The 18484-nt window shown below is 36.6% G+C and overlaps 1 protein-coding gene across 2 annotated transcripts in view; it reads left to right on the top strand.

The window, feature by feature from the left end:
- Col28a1 (collagen type XXVIII alpha 1 chain) overlaps positions 1-18484 on the top strand; it is a 165245-nt gene that overhangs the window by 85941 nt on the left and 60820 nt on the right. For both annotated transcript variants that reach the window (XM_071612512.1, XM_071612515.1), the window contains exons 24-25: positions 4038-4106; positions 4454-4522. In XM_071612512.1, the coding sequence (XP_071468613.1) occupies positions 4038-4106; positions 4454-4522 (138 nt within the window). The remainder of the gene's footprint in view (positions 1-4037; positions 4107-4453; positions 4523-18484) is intronic.

Genomic DNA, 18484 nt, shown 5'->3' with positions numbered 1-18484 from the left:
TCTCTTCAAACTTAATCTTGGCTTCCCGACGGGCCTTACGTTTAAGAGCAGGGTCTCTGAAGACATCCTTGTTGACGACAGTTTTGTCCAAGGGGATATCGACAGAGTACCTTGTGGGCATGAGGTGATTGTAATTATAAACTTTCACAAAAGACTTGATCTTTGATCTTTTGGCGATTTTCTTCTTGCCCATGGAAGCTGTCACTTTGCAGGTATAGCGGTCGATTCCAGCCACCAGAGCATGGCTGTAGGGACGGTCTGATGTGCCATCATCAATATTCTGTTTAGTCTTAGTAAATTACTTAAGTCCTCTAAACCTTAGCAATAGAAAGGAATTCTTTCATAGTTTAAGCAGAATTATATGACTACACCTATAAGGCGTCCAGTAAACGTAGACCACTATTATAATTTAAAGCCTCTTTGGTGGAGAACGTCTCACATTTATTTTTATTTTGCATCTTCCCTTCCTCTCTTAAAAACCCTCATGTATCACCATTCCCTGGAAGTAAGTCTAAAAGCCTAGTACTTATTAAGTGGATTTTTCTACTTGTAAATTCTCTGTATTGATGAAATAAATTTTAGAACTATATTCTTTAAAAATCAGTTTATTTTTTTACATATGTGGAAAACAGTAGTTCCTATTGTTATATTTTTGCTGATTAGACAATTATTTGAAAATGCTGTTTTTGCAATGTCTGTGATATAAGGGTTTTAATGGCCTCTGGCTCTTTCATTTATTTACCAATGAGAGCATAGCTGTTTGCAAGACACTGTCCAAAAGAGCTCACATTTGGAAGCTTTATTGGATCAAAGTTTTGCTTGCTTTGATTTTTCATCCTTTTGAGTTATTTCAGGTGAAAACACAAATAATTATACAAGATCCTAACCAACTGGTTTTCCATGATCACAAATCACCATTTCCCTTTTCACACTATACCCAACATTGCAGCAAAATTTAGCATTTATAACATTCCTAGGTATCAACCATCTCTGTTTATGGGAACAGACTTCCAGGCCCCATAATTAATACTTATTAAATGAATAGCATATTGCCATGGAGCTTTGAGGCACATTTCTATATTCTCTTATCATATGTCGTATCTTATGTCTCATTTAGCTAAAAAGGTTAAAGTACTTAAACTGAAAAAAAAAAGTTGGAGTCGTCTTTTAAATTAAACATAATTCATAACCTATTAAAAACAGACATAAATTGGAGTGTTGAAGATCCTCCACTCTTCTTACTGTTTTAGCACTTCTTCCTGCTGGAGTGCTGAGTGCCCTAGTTTGTCCAAGATTGAGGGTTCTTAGGATGCTAGGCTTTCAGGACTGAAGCTGGGAAAATCTTATGCAAACTGGGATGGGTTCTTCACCCTACCCCAGACTTCGTGTTATATGGAACCTAAGCTATGTAGATAGCTCAAGAAAATAAAATTCCTTTATTTTTTTTTGGGGGGGGGGTACTGGTGATTGAACTCAGGGGCACTCAGCCACTGAGCCACATCCCCAGCCCTATTTCGTGTTTATTTAGAGACAGAGTTGCTTAGCGCCTTGCTCAGTTGCTGAGGTTGGCTTTGAACTCATGATCCTCCTGCCTCAGCTTCCCAAGCCACTAGGATAACAGTTGTGCACCACCGCCCCTAGATAAAAATTCCTTTTTTCTGGTGAGAAACTGCAGACATGACTTTCTTTAATTATATCAGTGTGACAGTTTTCATCCTGTTTGATAACTGTGTATGCACAATCCATGATTTATACTTATCTCTCTGTACTTCCTTTGAAATAAGAATAAAGTCTAATTAAATGTGCTGCTAGAGTTTTCAAACCTCACTTCTTTCCTGCTGATGAACACTGGGCATTGTAGGTAATTGTATTTAAAGATATTTGCTTTCAACCAAACATTTTCCTAATCCTTTGGGCTCTAATGCTGTTCTTTCTGCCATTATTTCCTAATTCATTAGCTTTTACGGTTTTGGAAGGTCACATTCTTCTTTGAATGGCCAATGGAGGTTTTGGCATATGAATTCACTTTTGTGTACTATTTCAAGGAACTCTCGGACCCATTTCTAAACACCAGATTTCAATTTTCATCCAAATTTCTGTTGAATGAAAGACTTCAAAGTAAATCATTTTTAGGACATTCCCTTGAATCCAGTGCAGAAAGGCCAAGTGGCAAAATTCCATATATAAAAACACTGTGAAGAGTTCAAAATAAAAGTCTACCCCTATTCTCTTGATATTTCCTATTAACATTAGAAGCAACTAGTTAAGTAAAATTTTTTGCAGGAGAGAGGGCAAAGATATCTAAGAAAAGAAAATGTTTGTAAACTGTGTTTCTATGTTTTGTTTTGTTTTTTGCCCCATACTGTGGGTGCAGAGGTTAATCAATAACAGCTGATGATTGATTATTGCTTGGAACTTAGATGAGAGATTTGAAAAGTGAATTTTGATTCCAATTTTTTTTTTTTTTCAGCTTAACCAGGGAGGCAGTTATTGCTTTATTTTGTTGCAGGCCTTTTCCTGGTATAAGGATGGGAAGAAATGGGAATATTATTTGGGGACAAGTCTTATACATGAATGTTCAGAGCTTAAACCTTAAATGTAATTGGAATAGCATAAAAAATTGCTTCTGAGTTTTCAAACTCAGTGACCAATTTCCTGTAGCAGGGGACATACTAAAATTTACCTCCTCTAAAGATTATGTGCTTTTTCTTTATTGTACATCTCTCAAAAAATCATAAGTTTTTGTTGATGAAATAGTGCATTAAGTTTTTATATGGGGCTACACATTTCTTAAAGATGATCATTTTTAAGAAGTCTAATCACATAAAACTAGTCTCTTAGATTTACTAGGAGAAAACAGCTGCTGCATGGTTTCAAAATAAATTTATCATTGCTTTAAAGGTATGTGCTATTTTTCCTTCCCCTAATCAATCATTCAGTCATAGAATTAGGAAATTTTAGAGAGTTAACTTTTGGACAACATTTTGGGTTGGAGTAGTACCAATTTGATCTCAGAATTTGCTTGTATGTAAAGAAAATTCTTGGGTATTGTTTATTTTTACTGTTTGAGGAAAATAAAGTCTGCCTATTTTTAGAGTTTTCTCCTAATGTAAAAAAACACATATTTTAAAACATGAGCACCAGGAAGGGTGGTTTACTTTGATTGACAAGGTTGTAGGAGTTGCCACAGTAACTGAATGGCATGGTTTATTAGACTTTATATTTAACAAATCTTCTAAAAGATTCATTTTTTTCCTTCCTGTTCCCCAATTTTACTTTAGTCAAAAATCTTTTGGATTTCTATTTGTAAGAGAATTACATATTAAATTTTGTGTAATTACAATTACACAAAAATTACCTCTCCCTAATCTCTGAATGGAAAGTGAATGACTGCTGCTCAAAGTTTTGATGCCTGAGATTGTCACTATTAAGCAATATTTATAACTTTTCCTTAGTTCCAAAGATAGTGAACCACAAACTATCAGTGTCCCATCCTTTCATAACTTAAAAAAAAAATCTCCTTTTGTTTTCGTTTGGGTTTATTCATTCCCCCATGTAATTTGGGTACCATCGATGAAGATAATAGGTTTAACACAACAGCAAGGAGTGTAGAATTATCTATTCCACCCTGAAATTTTTGCTATGAATTTACTTTGCTTATCTCACATTGTGCTTACTGAATTTTTTATGTTCCTCCCAGATTTATGATATACTATTTATTATTTTGAAAATTGAAATATTACCCGCAAGCCATTTTCTAATTCCTGGTAATTGTGTTTCCAATCGAGGACTTTATAATGGTTTCTATATATTCCCTACATTCAAACTGTACTTCTTCCCCCTGAGCTCAGGTGGATAAGGCTTCTGAAGAGGTAACAAATTGTTGAATGTGGTAGGATTATCTCCTAACATTTTTCAAATTATTCCTTTGCACTCATCAAATATTTCTTTGGTATATTGAGTTGGTGTTGCTTAAGTTTTGCCAGGTGTTTCATGCTTTAGCCTCATGATATCACCTGGTATTGAAATTTACCTAGGGTGCCCAAGGCCCTCAGGGACCCAAGGGTGCTCCAGGACTCAAAGGCGACGGCTATCCTGGTGTGGCTGTAAGTGTGGATATTTCCCTTTTTTCTTTATATTTGTATTTTTTTTAATTTTAAACTTACACATAATTGTCCATATTTGTGGAATACAATATGATAATTTGATACATGTACGTAATGTACAATGATCAAGTCAGGATGTTTAGTATTTCAGTCTCCTTAACCATTTATCATTTCTTCATGTTGGAAACATTCAAACTACTCTCTTCTAGTGTGTTATAAAATATGTAATAAAGAGTGTTAAACTGTGTAATGTTGAAAATATTATTCTCCTACCCTTCTTTCCTCTGTTTTTTCTGAGCATTGCATTTTACAAAGATGCTCATTGCCCCATTTTGATGTTATCTCAGGGACCTAGAGGATTACCAGGACCCCCTGGACCAATGGGTTTACGTGGAGTGGGAGACACTGGAGCAAAGGTGAGATTTTTTTAGCAGGCAGTATACTAGTTTCTAAAAATGCACCTATAAGTACGTGACTTTGGTGAAGGTGATTTTAGCATAACAGAAGAACAGAGTAGTCTGAAGCGATTGATGAAGTTATTTATCTTTACCTATGGACTTCCTGGGGCACTTGCACCATTATGAACTTGTAGATTGTATGTTTTTTTCTCCTGCTTTTCTGGTAGCAATTCTCACATTCCCTTGCTGTTTCCTATTTCTGTTCCTAGATCAGGGTCTAATTCAGAGTCCGTCTCACTGTTCTAGCCATCTCTTTCCTAGGAACTTTCACTCAGCCCTGTGTCTTTAACCATTACTCATGTACTGATGGTTTTTACATTTCTAAGTTCACTCCCTTAAGCTTAGGCCTCATGAATCTAGTTTCTTACCAGATGTCTTCTCTTAGATAACTTATAGACATTTCTATCTTAACAACCAGAATAGAACCTTGGCTTTTATTACCCCCATAACCCTATCAAAGGCATTTACATCTGCCTCATGCTCAAGCTAGAAGACCTATAAGTTATCCTTGGTCCCTTCCCTTCCCTCTTCTTCCTCCATATCTGGTCCTTTGGCAAATGCTGCCAGGTCTAGCTTCAGAATGTATTTTGACTTTTGTTCCTTCTTCCACCAGGCAGACTACCACCATCTTTTGCCTGGTCTACTAACATGGCCTCTTCACTGGTCTTTCCTCTTTCAACTCTGCCCTCCTAACTTAGCAGGCAGAATAATCTTTTAAAACCACAAATAAGATCACATTCCTTTCTTGTGGGATATGACTTGGTGACTTTCTCTGTGCTTAGAACAAACTTCAACCACTTTCCCTGGCCTTAGAGGCTCTTCAGGCCCCGACATAGCTTCTGTCCACTTCTCTCTTCTGCCTGTGTCTGGCCAATGCTGGCCTACCCTGTTGCAGCTCCTCCAAGCTTAGGGCCCTTGGCTCTGTTGGATGGCCATTTCTTCAGGTCTTAGCTCAAATCTCACCTCTCTGATCACGCATACAAAAAATCACTTTCCTCCCTTCTGTGTATTTCCTGTGTAGAATGAATCACCTTCTGAAATGATTGTGCTCATTTATTGCTTTGCATATTTCATGAGAATGTAAGTTTTCCTGAAGGCTGGCTCTTTGTATTGCCCCCTCCTCACTTCCTGGCAGAACTAAACATGCCACCCATTAGGAGCCCTATGATCTGTCGAATGAATGGAAAATGAATGAATGATCAGTATCATTCCAAACAGAGAACTTTTCCCCCAATATAATTACTCACTTAGTTTTTTTCATGCTTCTAAGTCTCTTGAGAGAGAAGATATTATATATGTTCCATGACAGTCTTTTTCTTTTTCCTCTCTGCTACAGCACTTAGAGATACTGCTCCTTTAAATGGAGCTGGTGACAATGGAGCTATTCCCCTGTCCCAGCTGGAATAAAAAATTGGAGACCCATGACACTAAACATCATCTCTAAAGGAGATCGTAACACTTGCTCCATTTCTGTTTCTTGAGTTAATTATGAGAGTCCAGTGAGAGGATGTATGTGAAAGTACAATATGAACCACAGACAGAGGACAAACGGGACATGGTTTGTTCAATGTTCCAGCTTGGCCTGACTTAGGACTAACTCAGATCCTTGAACAAGCCTTGACATTTTCAGTAGATTATACTGAATTTAGGTATTAAGATACTATTTTTTTTCTTTAAGGTATAGTAGCAATCAAAATGTTAAAAAAAAAAAAAAAAGCCTTTAATAGAGGGCTAAGGTTGTAGCTCAGTGGTAGAGTACTTGCCTAGCACATGTGAGGCACTGGGTTTGATCCTTAGCACCACATATAAATTAATAAAACAAAGATATTGTGTCCATTTACAACTAAAAAATATTTTTAAAACTTTAATAGAGAAATGCAATAGGTAAAATCACAAATAGGTAAAATAACTTTGTTATTTTCTGCTGAGAGTGAAACATCGATAAAAACTTTTTTATACTGAATACTTCTGTAGTGAAGTAGAAGCTTATTCTTATTTAAAATAAGACACAAAATAAAATATTAAACACATACTGGACTGTGTTTGTATTCCAATTGAAACCGGTGATCATTTACATTTTCATGGAGTAGATTTTGAATGTTTTATGTAAGGATATATTACGTTATATTAAATTGTACTATTATGTTAGTGCTTTACATTTAGTATTAGTAATAAAGGAAAGTACTTAAGCACTGATGAAGAACATTTAAAATTTGGATTCTTGTGAATATTCCACTCTGATTATTTAAGATACAGACCAAAACATTTGCTGAATGATTTCATATGCAGTTCCCTCTAAAAGCTTCCCATATTTGCTTTTCATGTATATCTTTATTTTAAAACACCAAGAAAAAAGGTGTTCCTTGCTAGACGTCATCCTGCCTTTCTATTCTTTTTTTTGAAAGACTCAATGTATCCCCAGAAAGTGTGTCATGAGTGAGACTCTCTTGCCTTTGTTAGCCCATAAGGAAGGCTGAGCGGAAGCATTAACTTCCACTGGCTTCCAATTGTGGGTAGAAGGGACAGAGGGAGCATTAGCCAGGACTTGCCTCTCTGTTCCCTGCCTCCCTCAGAGGTACTTTCCCTTCTCTCCATTACCTCTTATCTCTTCCTGTGGAAAGTATGATAATCTAGACACACCCAGCCAGCCACAGGAGGTGTTAGGGGAGTGAATTGGTCTTGAAACTTAGGAACTTGGATCATAAACTTGAAGGAAATTCTAAAAGCATGTATCAGCTTAAATAACTTCCAAAATCATCATCTCTTCTTCTTTTTTTTTAACAGAGGCCTTGTGGCCTTTCTTCTGAAGAAAACATTTGGAAACACACACACACACACACACACACTCACACGGTAAAGAATGGAAGAAATTTTGAAAAATCTAATTCCAGTTAGCTATGTTCCTCTGATAAAGTGGAGGTGAGACTCAAAATAGCAAATATAGTCAATGACGGTGAAAAACTGAGAATTCAAATGTGTGCCAAGTTTCTCTCCTTCCATTTTGAGTTAAAATGACAGAGAAACTAAGTGTGTTGGAAAGGGAGAGCAAAAGGGAAAGAGAGATTATATAGGTATGTATATCCTGGTATGTTTTTCATTTAAACTCTGTGTAGTTACCTTAAAATTTTGGCCTTAAGGCATTAGCTTGCAAAACAAATGTGTTTTGAAATAAGGAAGCTATTAAGGTTGACGATTAATTTATGGTGGGTTTTTGTGATGTTTAGTTAAGGTCACATGTGTTTAGCATATGATACAGGCATTAGAATCAAAGTTTTTATGTTTTAAAACATATAAAATGCAAACCCTGACATCTAGCACTCTTGTGGTACTCTACGGCTTTTCCCAAGTGGAAAATTTTTTTACAGCATTGGTGGTTACAGTCCTTTTACCTTGAATTTAATTCAAATTTTGACAAGACCTTCTGAGATATTTCAAAATTTCTAGTAAGAACTTTCAAGGATAGGGTAGATGTAATTTTAAAATCGACTTGCAAAATACGCTGGGAAGAGGAACTGACAGTTGGTTTCCTGTTAAGTGGGAAGTGTTCACCCAGTGTCCTATGTCTGAATGCACACTCCTGATGGGGAAGGCTAGTTTGGAGATTGCACCCATCACATTCTGCATTTCTTCACTGGAGTCCTGGAGGTGTTAGGAGGACTCCCGATGATTTAAGAACAATCATGACATCTCATGTCCTTTTCAGAAGCTGTAGATAATTCTTGGCTCTTGAATTGTCACCCCAAAGGTCCGAGAGATACTTGTAGCCCAAGGGCCGATTTTCTGTGTCTGAGCCTAAGAGTTTGTTTCTGGCCCTTATAAAAGTGGACTATCAGGCTGTCTCTCCTGAGCTCCTGAAGTACAGAAACCTCCCTGGTGTTCTCTCAGTTCTTTCAGCCCTGTCAGTGTCCTAACTCATCATAGGGAAAGTCATGCCTTCCCCTAAAGCTCTGGAATGGTTTATCTTAGGCCAGTCTTTAAATCTAGTCTGGATTTGGGGGCCTTCCAAGGAATTTTTAACCATCAAATGCTTAGAATAACATCTGTGGATAGAAAAGACTCACTGGATTGTTTTTTTTTTGAATTATTATTATAATTATCACATATTACCTAAATGTTTCCAAAACATCATGGTATTTGTAACAACTCCCCTATTTTATACATAAGGAAATCAAGACCAAGAAGGTTGAGCAACTTGCCCCTTTTAACATTTTGGATACTAGGTTTTGTGTATGAGAGGTAGACCATGAATATGATGAATGAATGAGAGACTGAATGGGTGAATAAGTCAAAGCAGAGGGAATGACTTACCCTGAACTACAGATGCTCAATCTCTAATGCAGTCCATCTTCTAACCATCTCAACTTCATACAGATGGATTGTTTTCCTTTCTATCCTAGCTTTTCCATGGTCAAAATCTGTATTACATAAGCCTTATAAGCATACACTCAAACCCAAAAGAGTTAAACATTTTTCAAAAACTTTAAATGTTTGAATATTGTAAATACATGCTTTATTTAACAAAAGTGGCCCATAGTCATAAATTAAAATGCAAGTCCATGTGAAAATTCCACTGAGTGTCATTATTCTAAAAATGTTCCCAGTGTCTGAATCGCCCCTCTGTTCTCTGCAATGGCTCACATATGTGCACACCACCAACAGGCAGTGATCGAACAGAGGACCGATTCACACAGATGCATTAGGAATTTGTGGATTCCACTGGCAGACATGGACTGGACAAGGAACTCCATTTTGAACAGGCCTGACAAAGAAGGCTGGCTTAATGATAACAAAGTTAAGGGTCTGTAACTCCAAGTGGACTTGAAACCCACCTCCCTCTAATATGCCTGCAAAATTGCTACAGGCCAGACCCATTATTTCAAAAGAGGGCTAATTAAAAACAGAGCCATATAAAGTTTGAATGTCAGGCAATTTGACCCATAGGTTTCAGAAGAGGTCAAATTCAAGACCAGGAAAACTTGACTAGGTGACTTTTCAAGGTTACTCCCTGATTCAGCTCTATGCACAATGCCTGGAGTCTGAGCTCACTTGAGGTTACCTTATGACTTTCAGTGTTCATTTAGTCTCTTCTTGCTATTTCCCTACACTCCATTTTTTTTCTCAAGAGTACCTGCATCCTTTCCCTGTAGTCCTGAAGATGCACATTAAATTCTCTGAACATTCACTGCCCACATCCTGTTAAACACATTTTTGTTTTTAATAATGCAGTCTGCAGAAACTTGCCCCCAGTGGAAAATTATGTTGAGAATGAGTACCAGAGAGCATTCTCTTCTCTTTTCACTGGGAGCACTACCAGTGTTTCTAACTTAACTAAATGAGAAAGACTTTCTCCAGTGAGATTCTTGGCACAGGACAATCATGAGTTGATTTTGAGAAAATGAAGAAACAATAAAAAACAAATACCCAAAAACCTTTAGCAAGTTTTAAAATTATCAGGGACTAGTAGATATGGACTATTTTGGGTGAATATTATAAAGTTCTAGGAGAGAAATTGATTTGAAGACTTGAAATTATTTTAAATACTTTAAAATTTAAAGTTGGGAAGATACCAAAGGAAACCTGATAGCAATTTGAATACTGTGTTTTCTAGCATCTTCTTAATTATTTCTTCATTCCCATAATAATCATGCTGGTAATTGTCACTGTTTCCCTCTTTATATCAAAGCCTGTCAGGAGAAATGACCAGGTGATATGACAGCAGGCAGTCATTAGTCAATGCTCATGGCCAGGACCTGGGTTATGTCTATAAACTTAGAATAAAACCTCTAAATTTTCCATTGCCAATTCTGGCAGCCACAGGGAGGTATTCAAGAGTTACTAAACTGTGACATATGCTGAATTACATAATTCATTCCAGAGTGGTATTTATGTTTGTGGAAGTTGAGGACTTAGTAGTTATAACTTAATTTTATTTAAAAGCCAAAAAGAAAGAACATCAAGCAGATGTTAATTATCACTTTGACGTCTCCTACCTTATTTTAAAACTCAGTCACTCCTTGGCTTCACCAGTTAGTGGAATCTTCAGAGTACCATTCTTTGAAAAATTCTTAAGAGTGATTTTTTTTACAGTGAATTTCATTTTGTTTTTATTGTCCCCAAAGTGAAAAAGCATGAAATCTCTTTGTGAACAACTGTAATTTGCTTTCACAGTCCTCTCAAAGAGTGTCCTGGATTTAACTGGCACAAACAAAGGAAGAGATAATGACTAAAGCTTTGTTAATATGTGTGTGTTTTAGGGTAGGGGGAAATAGTTTAATGGGCTAATTATTTCCCCAAATATTATATTTAAATTTTTATAAAATATGTAGGATATAATAATGGGTTATTTTCTTATCATTGCTCTGCCCTGAAACCTCTGCCACTTATTTGCTGTGTGACCTCAGCAAGTCATTGAATCTCCCTGAGACTCAGCATCCTCATCTGTGATTGGGGACAATAATGTCTACTTCACAGGGTTATTCTGAGAAAGTAATAGAATAATGTATATGAGACTTTTTAAATGAAGTCTAATATATGAAAGCGTTATAGTTAGAAGTATTCACCTATGCTTTACTCTGCCAAATCAAGCACATTGTAGGATGGATGAAAAGAGAGATTAAGAATTTGTGTCGGTAGGATGCCCGGAATTAGACCAATGAAAACCTTGGGGTAAACCACAGAATTAAGGAATGGCAGTGGAGGGAATATGTAAAGGGAAGCCTGAGGCAGCTGGTGTTTGTTCAGGTGTTATGGGCCTCATATAATCCCAGATGAATTTTTGTAATCCAGGATGTCTACTTCTTGAGCATACAATTGACTTAATGTAGGAAAAAGACTTTCACAATCACATTGGTGTGGTCTTTGCATTAAATGGCAGCTGGAAGAAAATCTATGGAGAAGTTAGCCTCTTCCATCTAGTTCTAGCCAATATTAAAATGGTAAATGGGCTTGGTATCGTACCTGGACTTGACTTGTGTCAGGTGGCATGAGTTTGGACAGTTTATGTACCCTATGTAGCCTCAGTTTCCTTACCTATAAAATGGAATAATTTGATATTAATAGGATCAGCTGAGATAATAAATGATGAATACTTGCTGTGTAATAAACTTAATACCTGTTCATTATTATTTATAATTATAGTTTCAATATTAACCAAAGCAGGGATTTGCTAATGAGAAGGTGCATGTGATAGTGTGCCTGATTTCTTTTTCTTTTTTTTTTTAAAGGTGAAGGTTTTGATATATCTTATTATAACATCATAAAAATTTGTATGTTTTTAAAGGACTTAAAGTTAACCATTCTTCAAAGTTATGATCTAGGTAAGACCTTCACTGATTCATTCACATAAAGAAGTACTGCAGATAATCTTAAACCTGCCCATTTCAAGTGAAAATGAGAGGAATATCTCCCATCTTGAGTCATTTTGTGAGCCCAGAGGAAGTGCAAGGCCATCTAAACAGTTATTCTTTTCTTAAGGAAGTGAAGACAGATAGCAGTGGAACTTAGGCTGTAGTCCTATGGACTTGATGGATGTAGTTACAAATGGAAACTCCAGAATTTGCTCAGTTCTGTCCATTAACTCCTGGTACAAGGGCTCCCTCTGCAGGCTCCAACAACCCTCAGACGTTACACGGGAAGCTAAATCCATGCAAGAACCTATTGTAATTTCCTTTACTTGAGAATGTCACTCTGAATACTGACAACAAAGTGCATATCTGAAAATATCACAGGTAAACACACTTCTGATTAGGCCCCAAAGGTGCTGTCAAGCGGCAAAGACACTTGCACGCAGTCTTCTTGCTTACATTCGTCAGGTTTCACAACCTAACATGAACTCATGGCCTATGAAACAAGAGACTTGACACATTTTCCAAGTGCCCACTATATGGAGAGCCACTATCTCTGTGTACTTGCAGTCCATTAAGTGCCTGATACTCAATTGAGAGTATGGTACATATACATTGTAGAACAACTCTAGCATCTGCACGACTGTTAAGCCTGTCAGTTTCATAAAAGAATAGGTGAATACCATATTAAATTTTTATAGATTGAAATATACAAAAGATTATTTTGATAGATGAAACATAGCTATTTGTCTACAATTATATGGATAAGGCTAGGCAATTGTGTGAGGAGCACCCTGAAATTCCACAGATGACAGAGTCACATCTCTGAGCTCATTGGTTGCAGCTGCAGGTCAGAAAGGGCAGTAAAGCATCTTCAGGATCAGCTGCCTTACTGCAGTTAACCTTCAGATAACCCTAATGTGGAGTGAGAATAAGAGAATATGAAGAGAAAGTGAGTAACAACACTGGCACTGGCAGGTTTGGTCTAGGTATACTCATAATTCATTTCAACTGTTTTTCCCACTCGGTTTCTTATCTCTCTGTGTGTTATGTTTTAATATGGTTAAACTAATCAAATAGGAGGTTTTAACTAAAATCATCAAATTTTTCATAAATTGAATAATAAGAGTGTTAAATTCTTAAATTTTACTTTCTAAGAAAAATCCCTGCCTTCTTTCTATATCCTTAGTTTTTTAAAAATTAGGTAACATTTAGCACATACCAAGAGTACATGGCATACATATAAGTTTTACCAATAATGTTAATCTACCTGAGTGTTCCTCTCCTATGGCCATTTAAAAAAATCTTTAAAATCTTGTATTCTTCTCCTTATTAAGGGTAAATATTATAGTAGTACTTGGTCATGCTTATTGCTGAAATTTTTGTTGGATGTTGTTCATGGCTTTTAAAAAATGTTACTTGAAGAATTCTATTATAAAAATTATCAAGTATATACAAAAGTAGAAAGATAAATGAGATGAACTTTCATTTAGTCATCACAGTTCAACAATTTTCAACACGCAGTCCATCTTGCTTTATCTGGATTCCTCACTCCTTCTCTAACACATTATTCTGAGGCAATCCCCTGACATCATCCATCTAAAGCTTTAGTATCTGTCTCTGACACAGAATGACTCCATTTCAAACATAACTACAGAAACATTATCAAACCTAAAAAATTAATTCCTTATTATACCAAATATCGAGCATGCAATTTTTCCAGCTTATCTCAGAAATTTGTTATATTTATTTGTTTGAACTAGGATCCACTTGATGTCCACACATTGCATTTGATTGAGCTGTCTCTGAAGTCTCTTGTAATCCTGGTTTGCTCCTCCCTCATTTTTTTCCCTTGCATTGTCTTTGTGGATGTGTTATTTGTATTTGGGGATTTCGCTGATGGTATGTTGTGGTGTTGTTTAATGTGTTTCTCTGTCTTCTGTATACTCTTGCAAACCAGGAGATCTGGAGGCGGGCTCTGATCCCCGTCTAGTTTTTCTTGGCCAGGCTATACATAGGTGGAGCTGTATATTCTTCAGGAGGCACAAGGTGTCCAGCTATACCCTTTCTAAGCTCTAAACCACATCCTGGAAGGTCAGAGGAGAGCAGGAACAAAGCAGAGAGAGCCATCCTGTTTGGGATGGGGTTGGACTGAAGAATTATTTTGGATAAAACATTTAATAATTCTAGGTAAAATCTATTTAACGGCATTCACTCATGTTCTGTTTTGTTAGGGTGGGTCAGAATGCTTGGAAGAGAAAAGATCTGTCTCTTTTAGGAGATATCAAAGTCTGTGAATCAGCCAGGTGTCATTGGAGGCATCACACAGTGAACATACAGATACCGCCTTTAAAACATTTCAGAGCTACTCAAGAAAGAAGAGATCATAGACATACAGCTCCATGTGGGAATGACCATTTAAACAGGGAGGAATTTGAGAGTCCATAGGAGAGAAGTGTTAGAGAAACAATTAGTACCTGGAGCCTCATAAGAACCCAAGCACTGAGTGGAAGGGATGGAGATAGGAGACCAGAATCATTTGCCCGTTGGCAAAAGAGAAGTACGTAATTATGAAAGAAGAGATTTAGACAGTTAAGTCAATAATAAAGTGTGGTTTTAAAGTAACCCTCATTCTTTTGATTTAATCTAGAAGTATTTTGGAAAGGCATAGATCTTGGAAAATAGAGATGCAAAGTCTGGCTCTGGTTCTCCTATTTTTTTCTTTGTAACTTTATTGAGGCATATTTCACATTCTAGAGTAAATCTATAGTTCGTGCCTTACCACATTCTCTATCCATTTGCTAGCTAATGGCATTAAGTTGTTTCCAATTTTGAGCTACTCTGAATAATGCTGCTAAGATCATTCATTTGAAGGACTCTATATGGACATGTGTTTTTATTTTCCTTGGATATATGCCTAGAAGTGAGATTGCTGTATCATGTGGTAAATATATATTGAACTTTTAAAGAAATTGTCAAACTGCTCTCAAGGAGCTGTGCTAGCTCTTGTGAGGGTTTCTGCTTCTCCATATCATCTAGCCCAGTTTTTTAATAGTTATGCAGAACTGGGTAAACTTTGGTTTTCTCCTGAATAAAGCAGGGTAGCAAAGTGAGCTGCTCCAAGTGCCTACTCCATGTTAGACAAGGTGATAGGAACAGTCTCATGCCTTGCACCACATCATTCTTATTCCTATGAAATATAGATTTTTATCTCCTCATATCTGATAAATTCACTGGGTTGGGTAGACTAATCATCATTGTAATCAGGGTTGTTGTGGATACTAACTAATATGAAATAACATACATGGACATGCCTAGCATAATTTTAGGCATAGAGAAGGTGATTAATGAAGAGGCTTTTATGTCTCTGCTTCTTTCCTTTGTTAGCATTTCAGGGAGACCCTAAGCACAGGGCCTGAACTATGTTTATTGGATCTCATCACTTTTCTGGTAATACTGGTAGTTTTCCCTAATGAAACTGCCACACCTTGGAGAAACAGAAAAGGCATAGAATGTACACTGTGGTCATAATCTCCCTAGGGCACAAATACCATAGAGCCAATCCCTAAGTCCAATAGCATAATTTCTGTTGCTTAAAACAGTAACAGGAACTAGTTCAGGCTGTGGTTATGTCTCCTAATGGCTGCTTTGTATTCTCGTGTGCTCTTTTGTCCTCTATTCACAATAGCAGTAATTACTTTCCCAAAATCTAGAAAAGGGAGTTCTGAAAAAAGTACATAATTAATGTTGCCAAGAAGTTAATTAACTTGATTGACTTAAAGTGAATCTTTATTAGTTGCTTTAAATATTGTACAAACGGCAATAAGAAATGAAAAAAAAAAGGGAACAGAGTGATAGTAACAAAAACTGCATGGTGTTGGCATAAAAACAGACATATAGACCCATGGTACAGAATAGAAGACACAGAGACAAATCCACACATCTATAGGCATATCATCCTTGACAAAGGTGTCAAAAACATACATTGAAGAAAAGGCAGACTTTTTAAAACAGAATTAAATTTATTATATATGACAACAGAATGCATTACAATTCATATTACACATATAGAGCCCAATTTTTCATATGTCTGGTTGTACACAAAGTAATGTCACATCCTTCATGTCTTCATACTTGTACTTAGGATAATGGTGACCCACACATTCCACCATCTTTCCTACCTTATTCCCACTCCATTCCCCTCCCTCCTCTTTTCCCCTTTGTCCTATCTAGAGTTCATTTAATTCGCCCATCCCCGCCCACAGAGCATATTATGAATCAGCACCCTTAAATCAGAGAAATAACTGGGCATTTGGTTTGGGGGATTGACTAATTTCACTTAGCATTATATTCTCCAACTTCATCCATTTACCTGAAAATGCCATGATTTTATTCTCTTTTAATGGTGAATAATATTACATTGTGTATATAGACTACATTTTCTTTATCCATTCATCTATTGAAGGGCATCTAGGTTGGTTCCACAGTTTAGCTATTGTGAATTGTGCTACGATAAATATTGATGTGGCTGTGTCCCTGCAGTATGCTGTTTTTAAGTCCTTTGGGGTAGAGACCGAGGAGTGGGATTGGTGGGTCAAATGGTGGTTCCATTCCAAGTTTTTCAAGGATTCTCCATACTGCTTTCCATATTGGCTGTACCAACTTGCAGTCCCACCAGCAGTGTATGAGTGTGCCTTTTCCCCCACATCCTCACCAGCACTTATTGTTGTTTGTATTCTTAATAGCTGTTATTCTGACAGGAATGAGATGAAATCTTAATTTTGATTTGCATTTCTCTAATTGCTAGAGATGTTGAACATTTTTTCATATATTTGTTGATTGATTGTAAATCTTCTTCTGAGAAGTGTCTGTTCAGTTTCTTGGCTCATTTATTGATTGGGTTATTTGTTTTTTTGGTGTTAAGATTTTTGAGTTCTTTATATACCCTAGAGATTAGTGTTCTATCTGATGTACATGTGGTAACAATTGGCTCCCAAGATGTAGGCTCTCTATTCACCTCATTAATTGTTTATTTTGCTAAGAAGAAGCTTTTTAGTTTGAATCCATCCCATTTTTTATTCTTGATATTAATTCTTGTGCTATAGGAGTCTTATTAAGGAAGTTGGGGCCTAATACGACATGATGAAGATTTGAGCCTACTTTTTCCTCTATTAGACATAGTGTCTCTGGTTTAATTCCTAGGTCTTTGATACATTTTGAGTTAAGTTTTGTGCATGGTGAGAGATAGGGATTTAATTTCATTTTGTTGCATATGGATTTCCAGTTTTCCCAGCACCATTTGTTGAAGAGGCTATCTTTTCTCTAATGTATGTTTTTGGTGCCTTTGTGTAATATAAGATAACTATAATTATGTGGGTTAGTCTCTGTGTCCTCTATTCTGTACCATTGCTCTATCAGTCTATTTTGGTGCCTATACCATGGTGTTTTTGTTACTATTGCTCTGTAGTATAGTTTGAGGTCTGGTATAGTAATGCCACCTGCTTGACTCTTCCTGCTAAGGATTGCTTTAGCTCTTCTGGGTCTCTTATTTTTCCAAATAAATTTCATGACTGCTTTTTCTAATTCTATGAGGAATTTCATTGGGATTTTGATTGGAATTGCATTAAACCTGTATAGTGCTTTTGGTAGTATGGTCATTTTGACAATATTAGTTCTGCCTATCCAAGAACAAGGGAGATCTTTCCATCTTCTAAGGTCTTCTTTAATTTCTTCCTTTACATTCTCTAGTTTTTGTTAAAGAGTTCTTTCACCTCTTTCAGTAAGTTGATTCCCAAGTATTTTATTTTATTTATTTTTTTTAATTTTTATTGTTGGTTGTTCAAAACATTACATAGTTCTTGATATATCATATTTCACACTTTGATTCAAGTGGGTTATGAACTCCCATTTTTACCCCGTATACAGATTGCAGAATCACATCAGTTACACATCCATTGATTTACATATTGCCATACTAGTGTCTGTTGTATTCTGCTGCCTTTCCTATCCTCTACTATCCCCCCTCCCCTCCCCTCCCCTCCCCTCTTCTCTCTCTACCCCCTCTACTGTCATTCATTTCTCCCTCTTGTATTATATTTCCCTTTCCCCTCACTTCCTCTTGTATGTAATTTTGTATAACCCTGAGGGTCTCCTTCCATTTCCATGCAATTTCCCTTCTCTCTCCCTTTCCCTCCCACCTCTCATCCCTGTTTAATGTTAATCTTCTTCTCATGCTCTTCGTCCCTACTCTGTTCTTAGTTACTCTCCTTATATCAAAGAAGACATTTGGCATTTGTTTTTTAGGGATTGGCTAGCTTCACTTAGCATAATCTGCTCTAATGCCATCCATTTCCCTGCAAATTCTATGATTTTGTCATTTTTTAATGCAGAGTAATACTCCATTGTGTTTAAATGCCACATTTTTTTTTATCCATTCGTCTATTGAAGGGCATCTAGGTTGGTTCCACAGTCTAGCTATTGTGAATTGTGCTGCTATGAACATCGATGTAGCAGTGTCCCTGTAGCATGCTCTTTTTAGTTCTTTAGGGAATAGACCGAGAAGGGGAATAGCTGGGTC

Source organism: Marmota flaviventris, chromosome 1 (assembly GCF_047511675.1).
Source record: "Marmota flaviventris isolate mMarFla1 chromosome 1, mMarFla1.hap1, whole genome shotgun sequence".
Taxonomy (NCBI): Eukaryota; Metazoa; Chordata; class Mammalia; order Rodentia; family Sciuridae; genus Marmota; species Marmota flaviventris.
The sequence above is the reverse complement of the archived record's forward strand: the minus strand, read 5'-3'. Positions and strand labels throughout refer to the sequence as shown.